Genomic DNA, 19,247 nt, shown 5'->3' with positions numbered 1-19,247 from the left:
CAGGCCGAAATAAATGATCGGACGAGATTGGATTACAGACCTGCGACAGCCAAAGATACAGAATATGTTTTTATGTAGTAGCATTTGATTTATTGAATGCTGTCATGATGTAGAGAGAATTTTAACAAATGTGAAAAAAAAAAATCTAAAGTAAATGACCTACCTTCATAGGGTAATGACTTAATATGGTAATATTAGCACTACACATTAGTCAATAACGTTTCAAGGGTGTGCATTATTAACAAGAGTACTCTGACTTTAAACAGTTACAAATCAATGCTCTACAAATCCGACATTAAACAAAAAAATATATATATATGCACCGTGGAGGAATATTTTAATTTCAGCAGATTAAAGTCGTTAAAACAATAGCTGTATAGATGAAAGTAACCATTATCTATTCATTGTGTGTAAGTGGAATAAACCACTCCAAGGTGCCCTGTTATTGGAAAAGAATGTACTTTGGCGTTGGTAAGAAACACCCTGTTGTACATTATTTATCCAATAATGTACGACATTCGACATGTCGTTCATAGAGGAATGGATGACACTGAAACATATGCTACAACATAGTTTCCTAAATGTTTGCTCCTCTGACACTTTAGTAAAGATCATTTAGTCCTTGTGCAAATTACACCATTTCATTGTAGTGCATTGCCTATATTCTTTTGCATCGGTGTACAAATACAACCATATAATCATTGTACAGTCAAGACGTAAAACTACAACATGGGGAATATGTACAGTTGAGGAGGAAATAAAGGGACTTCAATGGTCATGGAACATTTAGCCTCTGGAGTGTATATATGTATATATATATATAGTTACATAGACATATATATATATATGAGACTCTCCATTAAGGTACATTCAACACCAGGACGGGATCAGACCTCAGATGCTCTTTAACATGGTCATGGAACATTTAGCCTCTGGAGTGTATATATGTATATATATATATAGTTACATAGACATATATATATATATGAGACTCTCCATTAAGGTACATTCAACACCAGGACGGGATCAGACCTCAGATGCTCTTTAACATAAAGAGACCTGGAATGCTAGAAATCCACACAAACCTTCTTTTGCCACTACTGATCCGATACAAATATATATATATAGACAAACATAGGTATAGATATAGAAATAGATATATAGAGAGAGAGATAGGGGGGTGAGAGCGAGAGAAAGATTAAAAGAGAGAGAAAGAGAGATTTAGGGGTAGAAAGAGAACAAGAGAGAGGAGATACAGAGAGAGGGAGAGAGAGGATGGAAAGGCAGTATCTCTCCACTCTCTCCACAGCAGTCGGGACGAGGGACAAGGTTAATCTTGGGAACAGTGTTCTGTCGGTGGAACCACCCCTGTCTCAGTCCCATCCAGCTCCCTCAAAGCAGTTTCGGATCTGACCGAGTGTTCCAGTGTCCCGAGTCGGGGCTTGCGCCTGCAGTATGTATAGAGCGCACTTAGTGGGATGCAACTGATGGTGGAAACCAGGAGCAGGCCGATGAAGACCTGGCCATAGACGGGATACTCCATCACCACTGAACGCCCCTGCAGGAAGAACACACGTGGTTACGTCTGTGTCTGCTGCTTTCAGTGAAGGGACTGAATTAACATGGATCTCAGGAGATTTCTTCTCTAATCAGTTTCGAGGCAACACTGCTTCCACTATAGAGAGAAACTAGAGGAATGGAAGGTCTCACCAGGTCTTTGTCCCAGGCTGGGTAGGTGGGCGCTCCTCCCTGGATATAGCCGACAATGTAGAAGATAAACAGACACAAGAGGAGTGCAGGACTGACCGCGACCAAGAGGATTTTCCAAAACCAGCTGGGTTTACGGCCAAGCATGTCCTCTACATCCTTTTCAAACCTGGAGATGAGTACATAAGATTTACTCACAACACCAACTGTGACCAACACCAATTTAAGCAGGAACAAAATAATTCCTTTAGTACCATTTCTTAGACAATATTCAGTTTTAGTGTAACAGTGGTTACACTACTAGTGTAATCGCACACAGACCAACACACCTCTTTATTCCGTATACGTAACTGACGATGATGACCTCCACGAGGACGATGAAGAAGAGAGAGAAGCTGGCCGCGTAGTCGTTGAACATGGTGAACCAATAGTTTCCCTGGCTTGTGGTGAAGCTCAGCCCCACCAGGAGACAGAACACGCAAACCAGGGCTGCAATATAGACAGGCATATTATATCAATATTGATAGCTAATAAAGCAGTGGTAGTGTTAACATTGCTGAAACATCAGATTTGTTGAATTACACGCAACACTGGTATCAGTGCTATGAAACCTCAAAAAGCTAAACTAAACCTAAACAAAATCAAAACCAATGCGTGAACAACACTTATATTTGACTCAAACTAAGATCACATCCTATCTTTTTCAATCTGCAGTATTGTTATTTGACAAATGCTTTAATCCAAAGACACATAGACATAGAGCTGGGCTCAAGGATTTCTGCAGGTCGACTACAGACATTAAAGTCGGATGGCAGTGCCGTCTAGATAACAGGACTATCCCGCTGGCCTTACAGCCTTGAGCTTGTTGAGTGCCTTGAGTGTTAATCACTGAGCACTTCTACATTGCAGGCGGAGCTGTAGCGAGTTGCGGAGCAGAATGTGTATATTTCGGCATGGGGTCTATTCATTCTGCCCCGCACCTGGTGTTTTCGAAGCAAATTAAAATTGAGCAGATGAGTGAGTCCACGTCAAATAGAATATGCGTCCGTTGTGAAGAAAGTTCAGCGCTCTACACTTGAGGCCTGGGGTGAGGCGAGTTTTACCGCTGAGGGCCTCGATGCTGATGTTTCGAGACACGACCTTGAAGTCTCTCAGAGGGGTGATGATGGCGGTGACATTGCCCAGCATGCTGCCCATACCAATGCATAGCAACATGAAGAAGTACAGCACCGACCACAGCTGAGGGAGAGGCATGTTTTTTATACCCTCGCTGTACACTATGAAGGCCAGGCCGGCCCCCTCCACGGCCTGAGACAAGAGGTGGAGGGAGGGAGGGGGAGGGAGGGGGAGGGAGGGGGAGTGAGAGAGACAGAGAGACAGAGAGACAGAGAGAGAGAGAGAGAGAGAAAGAGAGAGCGGGAGATACAGAGAGATGGAATTAGCTAATTAAACATGAAGCCTAACAATGAAAACCAAAACAGTAAGAATATGATTAGTTGATTATTAAGATCAATAAAAAAAACATTATATTAATTATATTTAAAGTGATTAAAAATGACTGCTAAACATTCCAGCCATTTGCACAGCTGCTAACTTGACTTTCATACAAATAAAGTGTAATATAGTGTTCGCTTGCACAAACAAGATAGATAGATTGATAGATAGATTTTCCAGGACATTTTCATATTGCATCATAAGAACTGTTAGTAGCTGCCATTCCTCTATCGAATGAGTAGCATGAAAGATAAACAAACACACTATAAGAGGAGATAGTAAAGAAAGTGGGGAAATAAGAGGAAAGGTGTTAAGGGTTGGCGGCAAAACCTGAAATGTGTTTTGTGGCGTATTTTTTTCCCCATCTCAGAGACCCGGCATAGCAACCACAGCGTACCAGTGAAAATTGCTTTGGGTGTTGCGTAACATAAACACAATTATTGCAAGGGCAACATGAAGGACCACCCAGCAGGTGGTCCTTCATCCTAATCATTCCTAATTCAAACTGTCAATGTCCTGCTGTAATCACCTTACTTGATATAGTGACTGAAAAACAGACCCTTCATTCCCCATCCAGTCATTCTCCCTCCGTTCCCAAGAGAATAAATACAAACTACAAGCAATATTTCTGAGTAGTATTGTAACACAATACGGCTAACATACGTTTCCCAATTCAGCCTCCAGGTCGCACTCCTCCAACACACCCGTCAAGCCAGAAAACTTCTCCGGATACGTGGTGTTCAGCTTCTCCAGCCACCCGCCAACGTTGTCCAAAGTGATGAGCTCCTCTGCCATGTCGAAGGTATTCAGCAGCAGCATCCGCGTCCTGGAAGACAGAGAAACAAGTGTCTCCACATCATTAACACATCATCTCTACCACATCTCTACCACATGCACTTGTCTAATGATAAACCTATCACCTCTGTCATTTCAAACAATAGAAGCACCTCTCTTCCATGGCTAAGCATAATCGAGGGGATGAGATTATATCCCCCCCATAAAATGGGTTAAGATTAGGCTATGATTCATGTTTTGATTATCTCCTCTGACAGAGAAGTTGAAGCAATCTCGTACAGAGTTATAAAATGTATAGATAGCTGATATAAAAGAGTTTATGGGATCGCATTTATACTGTATGACCAAGCATTCATTGAGATGAACATAACAAAAACACTTCATCCAATTCAAACAGCTGCCCACACGCAAACACCATTTCACTTAATGATTCACCTTTCCAAGCAGCTCTCAAAGTTGACGGTAGCCTTGAAGCCATATATAGCAAAGGTGACAATACTGGCAAAAATGGACGTCCCGCTGTTGATCATTGACACAACAATGGCTTGTCGCTCAAAGTTGTTGTTGTATTCATTGTAGCTGGCGAAGGCTATGAGGGAGCCAAAGCCCAGACCCAGGGAGTAGAAGATCTGAGTGGCAGCGTTGACCCAGGTTCTGGGGTCGGCAAGCTGTTCCATCTGATCAGACAGGAGACAACACACACACACACACACACACACACACACACACACACACACACACACAGCAAAAACACACACAGACACACATACATACATATTCTTCACCCATGGGGAAAATGATTCATAATCCTCATCAAGGTCAATGGAATAATACCCATATTTTAAAGGGGCTGTCCTACCGACCGCACCTTTAAATATGTCAATGACAATGATCAACAACAAACACATTGTCTTTTATTGCACTTTTTGCGCTACATATTTATCATATTATTTATATTGAACATATTTATTAGTATATTTATTAGAATGTGGACCGTTTTACTCCGTGGACTGTTTTATGTGTGTAATGTGTTTAATAATGTGCTTTTCTTTTGAAAATCATTGAGTGAAACGTACAAGAATTGCAATGCCCCTGTGCACCTGTACTTGGACAAATGGCAAAATAAACACTTGAACTTGAACTTGAACTTGAACAACAGCAACAACCAACAGAGCAGTCCCTGGAATGGCAAACATACCTTGGGCGTGAACATGAATTTGATACCGTTGACAGATCCATGCAGGGTGAGCCCTCGGATCAGGTAGATGAAGAGGACGACGTAGGGAAATGTGGCAGTAAAGTACACCACCTTCAAAGAGTATGATGTTAGCATTACATAACATAACATACATGACTTATCAGAACGTATTAGTCAACCTTGGTTACCAATGGTTACCAATCTTGGTAACCATTGGTTACCCAGAATCAGTTTTAGCCCAGTAAGTTATCCAAGGAATATATTGACTAAGTTAATAATATTCTCCATTTGGCACGGAATGTGCTTTAGCCTTTAGTGCTCTGTTTATCCAAGCCTTAAATATCCCTTGAGGTCGTGGTCTGAAAACAGTGTGTCTCAACCGACTGGAACGGCTGAGAGATGTATTGTATGCCACATTCATTCTAGATTAAAGAGAAATTTGTTATCAAATCACGTTCTTATTGTATGTGTACATTTACATTTACATTGAGGGCGTTTAGCAGACACTTTTCTCCAAAGCGACTTACAGTAAGTACATTTGTCATCAGAAGGTGAAACAATATATCGCTGTCGGTACAGTAAGGATGTTCATAGAACCCAGTGCAAAGCACTAACAATCGCTAGGTTAACCCATTCGAGATAGCTAGGATACGATGCTACACAACTAAGTACTATAACTAAGTATGACATTCAATAAGTGGGTACATTATGTGCAGGGACGAACAGCATGCAATAAGTAGGAGGGGGTCTAGGTGAACTCTGAACAGGTGAGTCTTGAGTCTGTGTAGGCTGTGAAAGTGTCAATTGCAGTTTTGTTTCTGACCAAAGTTCAAAATTGCAAATGTCTAGATACCATACAGATTCTCAAACACTCATTAGTCATTTATCAGTCAGTCAGATATTTCCCTCGTGTGCCCGGGGCGAAACACTGCCGCGTTCTAACTCAAGGGACAAAGAGACACACAGAGGTCGGCCCCACCTTCCCCGTGGACTTGACGCCACGGAGGATGAAGAGGAAGGTAAGGACCCAGGCCAGCAGCAGGCAGAGCACCTGACCCACGTGCATCCCGCCCGTCTCCTCGATGGACGAGGAGATGTTCAGGGTCTGCCGGTAGAAGAAGTACTGGGTGGGCGTGGCCCGATCGCACTCCTCGTCCGGGCCCGTCCTGTTGGCGTTCAGCGGGCACTCTGCCCACGGCAGAACGGACTGGGGGTGGACAAGAAAATACATATTTGGCACTTATATATTATATATATATATATATATATATATATATATGAATTATATATTATATATTATATTTTGGTATTGTTGCTGGTGTGTTAAACTGTTTTCATTGGCCATTATCATTTATATTGATTGGTAAGATATAACGTTGGCTCACAAGAAAACACATGGCTGCTGTTGGACATTTATATATTTTATGAACAGTAGGCATATATATATTTTAATGATATATTATGTCCTATATTTTGGTATTGCTGCTGGTCTATTAACTGTTTTCATGGGCCATAATAATTGATATTGATTGGTAAGATATGGCGTGGGCTCACTTGAAAGGAATTGAAGAGATACCAGAAACTCCAGGCGTTGAGGATGTTGTAATACAGACACAGGTACATGGAAGTCAGGACACTGGCAAGACCTGTCGTAAGAAAAGGATATACATTCATTAGTAGTCGTGTGGCCATTTGTGTGACTTTCTTTTTATCTTAACTTTGCAACTCAATCGAGTTTGATATCCATATGAATCATGAAGTTAGGTTTTAAAGATGTTAAATGGATACATGCATAATTGTTGCCATGTTTCAGGAAACATATTGAAGAACGGGTTGCCTAGGGTTCTTGCCTAGAGAGTCAATATGTCCTTGAGCAAGTCACCAAGCTCCTATACTACTCCCATTAAGATGGATGTTTTGTATGGCTGTGTCAATGAGAACCCCAATAGACACTACTAATATGAATATTAAAAGTGTCAATGTGAACATCAATAGATACTATTATTATTATTATTATTATTATTATTATTATTATTATTATTATTATTATCTGTATTAACAGACTCAAGGTCCAAATATAACAGTATACAGACAAACATAAAATAAACTATTATTTGATTATTTGATATTTGATTATACTGATAGTATTAATATTAATACTATCAGTTTATCAGCTCAATGTTTGACTGACTAAAAGGGTGGGCCGCGGTTGATTGACATGTGTCATATCACACTAAATATATATATATTGATGATATATAGGCCTACTGTATATTATATTGCCGGTTTCTATATTGCCGGTTTCTATATATATATATATATATATATATATATATATATATATATATATATATATATATATATATATATATATATACATAGATATCTATATATCTAGAAAGAAAATAGACAAAAAGGTACATCTGAATTCTTGACTCACCAATACCGCCTAGATAGGGGCTTATGGCGGACCACGCCCCGATGCTGCCCTGACGCATCTTCTGGCCTATAGCGAGCTCCATGTAGAATAGAGGCACACCCTCCAGAACAAGCATGATCAGATATGGGATCAAAAAGCCACCTGAAACGCGTAAATACGTTAAGTTATAAGTCCTATTAAAATAAATTTGTTCACCTACAACTTACCCGAAGAGGGGAGACAGCATATGCAAGCCTGCAGACACGCTCACACGCGCGCGCGCGCGCGCGCACACACACACACACACACACACACACACACACACACACACACACACACACACACACACACACACACACACACACACACACACACGTAATATAATATCGTATAATTTAACGTCATCTGATAATCTCAAATGACAACACTGCTAACTTGAATCACACCTGTTAATTATTTGGATTCAGTATTACATTTACAATTATTGTAGGCTATAATATGCTATTATATGAGGCCTATTGAAGTAATAACAATATCATTAAGGCCTATTTGAGATTTTTTTTAAATATCGGCCTATATGGTTATTGGCCCAATAAATATGCATAGGATACGCATCCATGTGATGGATATCACCCCAAGGAAACCTTTTGATTCAGATAGACCCCGTTGTTTTTTAACGCCCTTCACTCAACAATAGCCATGTTAACGCCATGACAATGTATTTATGATTCATATTGTTAATTTGTCAAGGAAAATATATATTTCGCATTACAAAATTTACAAAAAAGGTGGCCTCAATCCAATATTAATAACCAATCAGGAATCTAGTTTGACTTAATAAATGACTTAACAATGAACTTCCCATCGTATAGCCTATACAATTTATTGTGAACATGTGTCAACATATAAGCAGAGAGATAAGAGAGTGCAAATAAAGGCATTATTTTGAGCGACCACCTGTTGCAGGGTTTCTTACCTCCGCCATGCATTTGACACAGATATGGAAAACGCCAAACATTTCCCAGTCCGACAGCGTAGGACACACATGCAAGTACAAATTGCATGGGATTCTCCCAATTTGGTCTTGCATCTTTTTCCATCACTGTGCTGTCTCTAACTCATATACAGCCAGCTTGCTTGTCTCGCTGGATTACTTTGAAAGCAATTTTAAGCTCGAACCACTAGGCAGGGGCAGGGTCTAAAGTTAACTCCCTAACCTCCCCACCCCTCTTTCCTCAGATAACCGAGGTGAATGTTTGATTTCATGGCATCTTTACATCTTTCTGAGTATACCTGCTCCTTTAAGAAAAGTTTTTCAAATCCTAATTTGACTAAAGCCGAGCAACAAAGTCCACAATACAATGTGCAAGAATAGAATAAATCAATTTAATGCCACAGTGTAGGTTTAGGTTTGCCCTACTTTTTTCTCAACAACAATTTATTTGTTGGTGTCCAGCGACTGATTTCAGTTACAAATAATCACAATATTTAGTTGGATATAATTGAACAGAAGAATTACAAACAGTGACCAGTTAGTTGACGTTCTTTCTGGATTGAAGGATATTATAATCAAAATACAGAGAAAAATAATTAATTTTATTTTGCCGTTAATTTGTTTTTCGAATTTTTGAGAATTTTTTTCATGGAAATGAATAGTCGAAAATGATTAATAATAATAAAAATAAAAAAAGTAAGATTGCTGCTGCTAATCATCCTTATCCTTAGTGTGATAGCCTATTATTTAAAGTACCAGGTCCATATAGGTAAGGTAAGTTTACTGTCTGAACAACCAAAAATAGCGGAGGTGCTTGCGCAAAGTCGACAAACAAATAATATGTTGAGGATTGTAATATTTGTTAGATATGTTTTTTCCTCATGCCATTTCCTCCTCCCTGCAGCGCCCCTTCTCTGACCCCCAGTTTCGGTTGAAAAATATGTTTCACCTTCATCATCCTGTTCTCATCCTCCTCCCTGCCAGACGTCTGCCTCTTTTGTTCTTAAAGCAATTGACCAACGGCGCAACTGAGAGGTTGGTCGAGAGGTTAGCATCAAATGATCCTTCGCTTGTCTCACAGCCCCCCAACAGATCCACCAGAGACCAACAGGTCTGGGCTCCCCCCCCCCCCCCCCCCCCCCCCCCCCCACACACACACACACACACACACACACACACACACACACTTTTAGCTAATTTATGTCTTCACCTGTTCTTCTACTGTTCTCATCCTTCTCCCTGCCAGTCCTCCAGTCTCCAACATCAAATGGCCCTTCTTTTGTCTTACAGCCCAACAACAGATCCCTGTCTCTGACCCCCACTTTTAGTTGATTTAATTAACCTGCCGCAGACCAACAGGTTGGGGGACATCTTGCCCAGGTAAAACTGGATTCAACCAGGCGGGACATCTTTGCTCTCTTTCTCTTGGGATTTGGAGATATCTCATGAATTCCAGAAAACAAGGAAGATTTATTTTTCATGAAAAATATATATATTTATGTATGTTACTAAAATATCCATCAGGCATTTCACCCCTTCCCTTCTAGAGCCATTCCCACGACACACCCAACCAGTGTTAGACTGTTGTTAGACTGTTACTGAAAGTGATCGTTACATTGCCTTCATTTAGCTAAAGCTTTAGTCCAAAGTGACTTACAGAAACTTATATATGTGGTATTGGCATGTGTTTTCCTGGATTAGACTTTGTTTTTGTCACATGTGTAAATGATAGATAGATAGATAGATAGATAGATAGATAGATAGATAGATAGATAGATAGATAAGACTTTATTGTCTGTTACCCGAGGGTTACAGAAATTTTCCTTTGACATGGCTCAAGTCACAAATAAACATACATACAAACATAAAAACAAGACATGGGTGTTGAGGTAACAGCTGACTTTGTTGTTTGTTTTGTGCTGTTCAGTAGGGCTATTGCAGAAGGGATGAAGGATTTTTTGTAGGTGTTTTTACAGGCCAGTGGTACATTAAAACGCCTGCCTGATGGTAGCAGCTGGAATTAGTGATGGAGGGGGTGAGAGGGGTCCTCAGTGATCAGGTTGGCTTTCCTGATCACTGCACGGCTGTACAGCTCACATAGGGGGGGGAGCCAGTTATTTTGGCAGCCTGATTCACTATGTGTGTGAGTTTTGTTTTGTGTTTGATGGTGAGTTGATTGTACCAGGAAGAGATATGGAAAGTGAGAACTGATTCAATGAGAGAGCGGTAAACCAAAGTTAAAATGTCCTTGCTGACATGAAATGTTCTGAGTTTCCTGAGAAGGTGGAGACGTTGTTGTGCTTTTTTGTATGTTGTGTCTGCGTGTTGTGAGAAGGACAGGGAAGTGTCCATTTCTATGCCCAGGTACCTAAAAACCTGTACTTGTTCCACTAGCTGACCCTGGATGCTAACTGGCTGGAACAGAGGTGATGCCTTGTCTCGGCCCCCACAGCATAGCTCCTTTGTTTTTGTGATGTTGAGTTCCAAGGAGAGCTCAACAAAAGTTTGGGCCAGGTTGTTTACTACCTCCTGGTAGCGAGTTGAGGTGTCAGTGTTAGCCATGTGTGCAACTAAGGCAATGTCGTCAGCATATTTAAAAAGTGCCATACCTTCACTGTGACACAAGATGTTGTTGGTGTACACAGAGAAGAGGATTGGTGATAAAACACAGCCTTGGGGGAGTCCAGTATTTAAAATGAGCTTGGTTGATTTAACCCCATTAAAATACACCTGTTGTGGTCTGTCCAGCAGAAAACTTCCACAGGATCCACAGGATCAGTATTGGGTAAACCTGAAGATCAGAGAAGTGATGTAAAAGTTGATCAATGCTCACGGTATTAAAAGCTGAGGAAAAGTCCATGAATAAAATCCTGGTGTGTGGATGTGTGTGTGTGGATGTTTAGAGTCCAAGTCCGAGTCTAGAAGTGAGAGGCTTGCATCCTCCACACCACGTCTTGCCCTGTAGGCAAACTGGTGTGAGTCCAGCTTGTCTGACACCATGCTTGATAGGAGGTTATAGACCGCCCTCTCCATACATTTGCACAGCACAGACATTAGTGCCACTGGTCTGTAGTCCTTTAGGTCCTTAGCATGTGCCTTTTTGGGGATTGGGATGATGGTGAATTCCCTCCACTGGTCAGAGACACAGCCAGAGTCCAGGAGATGATGAAACAGCCTGGTAAGAATGCCACTTAGCTGAGTGGAGCATTCTTTCAGCACTCTGCCTCTAAGCCTGTCAGGGCCAGAGGCCTTGTGTTCATTGAATCTGCGCAGTATGGAGGTCACTAGGTGCTCATTGATAAAGACCTAAATTAGTGGACAATCTCATCTCATAAAAATACTTGTGGGTTATTATGGATGTTTAGTTAATGAAGAACTGGGTCGTGGAACACGGGAGGGGCCTAATTTATAGGCCCCTCCTGAGTGTTGTGATTAGTCATGCATGTAGGAGGACTCCACACATTTTGGGAATATAACATGAAGCCTGATTCCAGAACAGGAGTTCTTTGCAAACCAACTCAGATTTTGTTGTTACTTGTTACAAGTGATAATAAAGTCTTAATCTTTCAAACCTCGGCTTTCTTGACCTCTCTTAGTTTGTTAAAGTGTTTTATCTTTAAAGCTGGTCACACCCAGGTTTCCTGCCGTATGATTCGCAGGCACCACAGAGTTGTCAATATTGATGGAGAGGCCATGGATGGAAGGTTCCTTCCCTGGAAAGAGCAGCGCAGGCTTCTCCAGATTGAGCTTCAGGTGGTGTGTCGACATTCCCTGAGGGATGTTTCCCTGACACACACAGATTTATGCTGCTTCCTGGGTTTTGAGCCGTAAAGAAGACAAAATGAGTTGTGGTACAACTCATTTTGCTGCATAGCTGTGGTAGGAAAAGCCATGTGAGTGAATGGCAGACCCCAGTGACTTCATGTACTGAGAGAAGGTTCAGACACTGATTATTTCCAGGTTAACCTGTAAGTGCGATCCTTGAGGAAGGATGTGAACAGGGAGGGTGCAGAGCCTTAGATTAACATTTTTTGGAGGTTGGGGAGGAGGATCGGGTGGTTCACTGAATCGAGGCTGCAGTTTGAGAGTACGATAAGAAGAAGTTGTCACAAACATGAAGAGGAGATCCAGGAAGGTTGGTGGTGGAGCAGGTTGTGGTGAATATGAGGTTGAGTATAATACTGTATCCTAACCCTTGTTAAGAATAAGGGCTGTTTACCCTACTGGTTACACGATTGGTTCACCACAACCATTGTTGCAAGTTACTTTTTCAGTTGTTCAAATCTAGTAAAACCTTTTTTGAATAGCTGTTTTTAAAATAGTTTGAAATGGTTATAAGTTATAGCCTATTCTTGGTTAAGATCAACGTACACTACATAACTAATGACATTTACCTTGTGTTTCTTGTAGGTTGTCACTTTGTGTTCCACTTCACCCAGCGTCCTGGACCGCAGCTTGGGATGCAGCGAGCCATGAGATTACTTTAATGAAGGCCACCAGCTTGACAGGAGTTCACAAAGCTGCACTGTTTATAGTTGAAATCCGAAAATTTCTGTGTTTTCATTATTTTAATTATAAAGAATACGATTATGATATCCAGTGTTTCCTTGGACTTAAGTTTAAATGATTTTTTAACAAGTCAGAGCTAATTTTTTCAGATAACCAAGTTGTCTTGGACGTCGCATAAGCATCTGTACTGGATGGGCCCAGGATGGGAGCTCTGGGTGAGCAACACAGCTGTACAAGTGGTCCTGTTGTTTACATTTGTATCCCACAGACACACACTGTGTTTGTTGGTGTTTCATCATGGTTCAATCAGGGTTCACTCAAAGGCCACGAAAAGAAAATGTCATGTCATTTTGTACAGGTTGGGGATTCTTATTCTTATTTAACTTCAACATTCTCTTCAAACAGCTGAGGTTACAAAGTTACGAGCAAAAAAAAAACAGTGTTGCAGACTCTGTGTCAGTGACCAAGGAAACATACAAACGGTTTGGTTTTGCCATCGTTTCTTTCTATGTAAGCACCGTCATGTTGCAAACGACTTTATTATTTGAGTTCCATGTAAAGGGTCATTTACACAAACCTTGATGAGCATTTATCACCTTAATAGTGCACTTCAGTCATTTACTAATTTAAAGATAACGCCGCTCTGTGGCGTTATACTATAATGCCGCATTTCCACTGGAGAGTGCAGGTCAGTTCAGTATGCAAAGGTGCGGCACGGTTCACGTTTCCACCGCCAAAAGTGGGAGTGATCCGGACTGAGCCGTATTGAGCCGTACTCGTCTCGCAGTACTGCTCTGTTGGGGTACTGAGACGCCTGTAAAGGGTGCCGGTGTTCTGTCAATTTCTGCTACCCATCAGATTTTGCTACCTAGTAGCTCTGCGCATGTGCATGACGACGCTATTGAGTATTGGTGTAAAATACACACTGTACCCCTGAAATCTCCAATAAAGACGTTATAATACAGTATGAAAATATGCTCTCTGTATTCTTACAGTGTACATGGGCGAGTAGTGGTGTAAAATAACATGTTTCTGTAGTGGGAGCATAGTTTGATAGAGGCAATTGGTCAACAGATAAAATACGCTACCAAACACATAAGGTAGCACTTTTTGATAGGGTAGTATAACGGATGCCAACTAGTCTGGGCTAGCTGGCGCCAGTACGTTGTAAATCCTCACACCCCTAGCCTTAAGAACGCTTCTAACCGCTGAGGTGGGAGCCTGACATAATAACAAATAACAAACAAATAAACAAACACAGTACCCGCAAGGTAATTCTGGACAACGGCGAAAGCTTTGTTTATTGAAGAAAATGTCACGCAAAAGTTTGCCGTCCTTCTTGGACGTCCTACATTGTTGCTCTTTGTTCATTGTGCATGGTCTTCTTTTTCATGGATTTATTAGCAGGCTACACTGTGTCGGGCTGCTATGAGATCACGATGCTTACGTAGCTGCCGTGGCTATCGCCATCTGGCTTAAACCCCGCCCTACCATAAGGGTACTGGTGCCGGTGGAAACGCAACACATAACCGAGCTGGGCTATACCGCACCCTCACTACTGGGCTGAGGTGTGCTGGGTCCGAAGCGTACCCTGCGGTGATAATGCGCCATCTGTGGCCGTCTCCCCACAGTACCAGTTCCCAAAGTACTGCTGGTGCCCTGGAGACTTTCGGTCATTTACGCATTCTTTGCACACCACCACAACTGGGTTTTTTTGTACTGTCTAGTGTTAGTGGCCCATGATGCTGTGAGGCGGCCCTCACCAGCCAGCTTTTTAATGGTTTTTGTTGAGTCAAGCTTCAGGACTTCAGGCCAAAAAGGGAGGTGATGCTTGCCTTAATCTCCTCCAGCCTGCCCAGCACATTCGAATATACCTGCATCAGCGACCGATGTTTTGGCACCTCCAGCATCTTAGATATGTCCCCGATGGCCATCAGAGCAACCAGCCCTGCAGACACAGCCCGCGCGACCCCACTGCAGTCTGTCAGGAAATGTAGCTGCTTCTGTAGCCAGACCTCAGAGGGCTGCTCCACCATCTGCCTTTGCACCTGGCTGCTGCTATTTCCTAGACCCCTCTGGCGCATCTGCCGCAAGACCTGCATGTCGCAGCCCAGCTTGGAGGTCAGGAGACAGGGGAACTGGATGTGATGGCCGACGTCCAGCTGGCGGATGATGTTCCTCGTCCAGCTGATCACCTTCCGCTTGCACCCCTTGCAGTACAGATACTCTGACACCATGAAGTATGTTGTGCTGACACCAACCACATGTCGTACTCTCTGGTGCAGTCCGGCAGACATCAGCTCCTCCTTCCCGCAGTCTTCATGGGGGCAGAGTACCCACACGCGTCAGAGCATCCTCGGCATCCACAGGAACAGTGGGTGGCCGAAGTACCACTCCATTGAAGGAATTCCAGTAGGCACCAGTGATGGTTGGGGGGGGTACCACCACATCCTGTCCACCCGGGTGAAGTCCAGCTCTGGCTGTACAGTCTTGGAACACTGAAAGAGGGCCTTTGAAATCCACTGCTAGTCTAGGACTGGCAAGGCTGGTTTCCAGCCAGCAGGAAGACAAATTCTGCTCTCTATGAAACAGAACACAAGCAATGCAGTGTGAGGCTCTGTTGTTTTGTACATTAAGTACTGATCACATTGATTTCTTTTATCAATACAACCATTACTCTTACTACCAATACTACCATTAGTGCTTCTTCTTCACATATTATTGCTTTTTAAACGTTCTGCCAATGTTGTATCTACAATCATGCCGATAAAGCTTATTGAATTGAATCAAGCCATATTGTATCTCACGTGTTGCTATCGCCTCCTCCACATGCTGCCATGACCATGTCCCTGTCAGACACATCCGATGGTTGCTCCAACACACATGGCACTGGTGCAGGACTCACATGCCCTGATGAACCCCATGCTAGCACTGACGGAATGGCTAGAAAATACATTAATAATTCAAATTAATTAATTAATAATTACAGATTTCAACAAAATCTATATTTATGTGTATTCAGATAGTATTAACATCACAGACCTGCAATTACATTATACTTACTTGGCTGAAACCTGGATGCGGAAGGGGAGAGTCAAGTATTTTGACAACCGTGTCATGTCAAGGCTCCTTTGACCCTGGTTCTTTACTGCCAGCAATGCGCGCAGTGATGACACTGGCAGACGTCTGGTGGAAGGGACACCACTTGTGGATGGCACTGCAGACACTGGGGACCGGCTGGTGGAAGGCCCTGCAGACACTGGGGCGGGTGGAGGGCCTGTGGCAAACATACCTGAGGCTAGGGAGGGCCTGGTGGGTGACACTGCAGATGCTGGAGACGGCCTGGTGGGTGGCCCTGCAGATGCTGGGGACCAGCTGATGGAAGGCAAGGCAGATGCTGGAGACTGGCAGAGGTATTCCGTTTCAGCTTCATAGAGATTGCCTCCTGGCCCTCAGGGAACAACTCCATGTAGCGCCGGAAGGCTTTGTTGGGGAAAACTGTCTGCCTAGTTACTTGACCAGATAAAATGAGACGGAGAGGTGATAAAGTCAGTCAGCACGAGGGCCTCGGATTTATTGAGTAAAGTGGCAAAGGTAATACTGATTCATAAAGCGTGAGAGATCGAATATTCTACGTCCCCTAACAGCGCTGAGGTCGTCTGGAGCTTCGCCTCCGTGGAAGTTCTGCTTCAGAAGAGCCCCGTGATCCGGTGCATGTGAAACTTATAGTATCTTTCCTAGCCAGGTGTGTGTGGTAGACTTTGTGTGGGTTATAGAGGGTTCTCTTGTCCCTGAGCATCCGGGTTGTGTTGTATTTCTGTGTGATATGTGTGTCCTCGCCATCTAGCTGTGGCAGAGTGTTCTCCGCAGACTGATAGGGGGGCTCGAGGGTCATCTTGACCCTCTTGAATGTGTGGTGTGTTGTGGTGTGTTCGTTAGGTTTGGACCCAGAGTTGACTATATTCGTAATGTAATGTGTCCGTTATTTTTGCCCATCAGCTTCCTTGTTAGCCCTGTTGCTCAGGGCGTCCTTCACCTCACCCCTCTCACTTTCCCTGATCATCGACGCCACCAGGTACGCGCCAAACCCCAGAGAGTTTTCAAGGACCCACCTGAAAGTCTGCCTCCTGAACCAACCTGGCCAACCTGCAGCTTATTATACAGACCCAGAACACACACCTCATCCTCTGTGTCAAGGCCTTGCTCCGCTGCAGCTCGTCGTGCTCCAACACATCATCTGGTGGAAGAGGAAGCGACCATGGCTGGGCCCTGCTCTTCACCCGCCCAGCTTCATGAGAGTAATTTATATTGACCGTCCCATCTAAAATTTGGCTTCATATCTGTCAGTAAAAAAGAAAATGTTAAAGGCATCATAAAATAATAACAACAAAAGAACAAGAACAGGGAAGGCAAGCAGAATGTTTATCTAAGCACCTATGCTATCTATTTTTATACATAGTAGTGCAGTAGGATTCTTGCACATGTATATATCTTGAACTTGTACATATTGTTTATAGTTTTTACTATATAATGTGTGTATGGGTAGGGGTAGTCGTATGCTTAGTGTATCTGTGTGATAAATGGCTAAATGTTAAATTGCTGCTGTAACACTGCAATTTCCATTTGGGGATGAATACGATACAGGTCATAAAGTAATCTATCTATCTATCAGATCACTGGCCTAATGAAACATCATAGACACTATGATGACAAGATAAGGCTTAAGAACAACCTTTATTAACTATGCACTATCTATAGTATCTATACTATAGTTTGCTTGATACTAATATATGGTAATAAAGGCCATGGTGAAAACATGTGTTCTATGTGCTTTCTCGTTAATAGCACTAACTAAAAAGCAATAACTTTCACACAGATTTCGAGTCAATCGATTCGAATGGGGAGGGGAGCCGTCGAACAGGGTCTATTTTTGTCTATTTCTGCACTAAAAGTTTGGACGTCCCGCTGGGCTGCAGGGGTGAGCGCGGGACGTAGCCCATGGCAACGGACTTTTGATTGGCTCATGCTTGCCAGGATTCTTGAACACAGCTTGTTGATTTGCTGTTGCAGGCTGTCACTCGGCTCACTTCGTGAACGCAAACTCGCCTTCTCATTGGCCGTCAGGGGAACCAATTCTTGGTCAACTTCGAGCTGCCATTGGCTACCGTTTCTCGACAAACACTCAGCCCTCCAAAAATAATTCACTTCAAACCAATGACCACCAATCGCAAAAAACAAGTCATGTTACACGTTGCTCTTCAAAACAAAAACACTTTAGTGAGCTTTCCGTGATTCTGGGGGTCACAGGGTGTACTAGAGTACTTACACATAACTTACACCCTGTGACAATTGACATCCTTCTATAGGGTGTAACGTTAAAGAGTAGTATACTAAAAGTATACGGAGTAGTATACCTTCACCTTAAAACACCGTCGTAGTAGGACCATGTCTGACCTTTCATATAACATTTACCTAGACATTTTTTAATCAAATCTATTTAGTTGTTGGGTTAAATAAATTGAACATCCGTTCAGTTATTTGGATTTCTGGTTTGATTCCTCCGTATGGTAGCGATGAAAGCACCGTAAATGAACTTGTAACAGCGTCTGTGGTCAGGGAAGTTCCTCTAACAACGTATTAGCTCGCCATCCTCAACACGTGTTGACAACGTCTACAACCACCGTAATTTATCATGATCCCAAATGAAGCATGACTAAACAAAATGTCCGACAAATACATATACCTAAACGTCTACCATTATCAGCACAATGGCTTTTAAAACGTTATTAAGCAGATTTATTGTCATGATTTAAATCAAATTGCTCACTACTTTAACTGCTAAATATGGGCTAGTGGCGCAATGGATAACGCGTCTGACTACGGATCAGAAGATTCTAGGTTCGACTCCTGGCTAGCTCGATCTTTTGTTCTTTTACATGTAACTCGTAGACTGGAAATTTGACGAACAAGAGTCAAATGAAACATCTGCTTCTTTTGAATTGCAGTATGTTCTACGGTAAGCGGATGTAGAGACCACTAAAACGTAATGCCATAGACTGCATAATAGGGAAAGTATCTACCTCCCTCTGCTGTTGACTCAGGGTTAAGGCACATGGCCACTGTGCATTATT

General features: G+C 42.5%; 1 protein-coding gene and 1 non-coding gene across 2 annotated transcripts; one reads left to right on the top strand and one right to left on the bottom strand.

Annotated features, from left to right (window-relative positions):
- Positions 1 to 1,033: 1,033 nt before the first annotated feature.
- slc6a20 (solute carrier family 6 member 20) lies at positions 1,034 to 8,713 on the bottom strand (the record flags this gene model as incomplete). Its single annotated transcript, XM_084471905.1, has 12 exons — positions 1,034 to 1,042; positions 1,415 to 1,558; positions 1,711 to 1,876; positions 2,037 to 2,196; positions 2,811 to 3,015; positions 3,865 to 4,027; positions 4,432 to 4,673; positions 5,195 to 5,305; positions 6,174 to 6,401; positions 6,749 to 6,840; positions 7,635 to 7,775; positions 8,590 to 8,713. The coding sequence occupies 12 exons, from the start codon at positions 8,711 to 8,713 to the stop codon at positions 1,034 to 1,036; spliced, it is 1,785 nt and encodes a 594-aa protein (XP_084328031.1).
- A 10,249-nt stretch (positions 8,714 to 18,962) lies between these two features.
- AC3HAE_022448 (transfer RNA arginine (anticodon ACG)) lies at positions 18,963 to 19,035 on the top strand. The gene has a single exon. It is a non-coding gene; the product is annotated as a tRNA-Arg (tRNA).
- The last annotated feature ends 212 nt before the right edge of the window (positions 19,036 to 19,247 follow it).

This window comes from Micromesistius poutassou (genome assembly GCF_964030765.1).
Source record: "Micromesistius poutassou genome assembly, chromosome: 8".
NCBI classification, from domain to species: Eukaryota; Metazoa; Chordata; class Actinopteri; order Gadiformes; family Gadidae; genus Micromesistius; species Micromesistius poutassou.
This window is presented reverse-complemented; position numbering and strand designations above follow the sequence as displayed.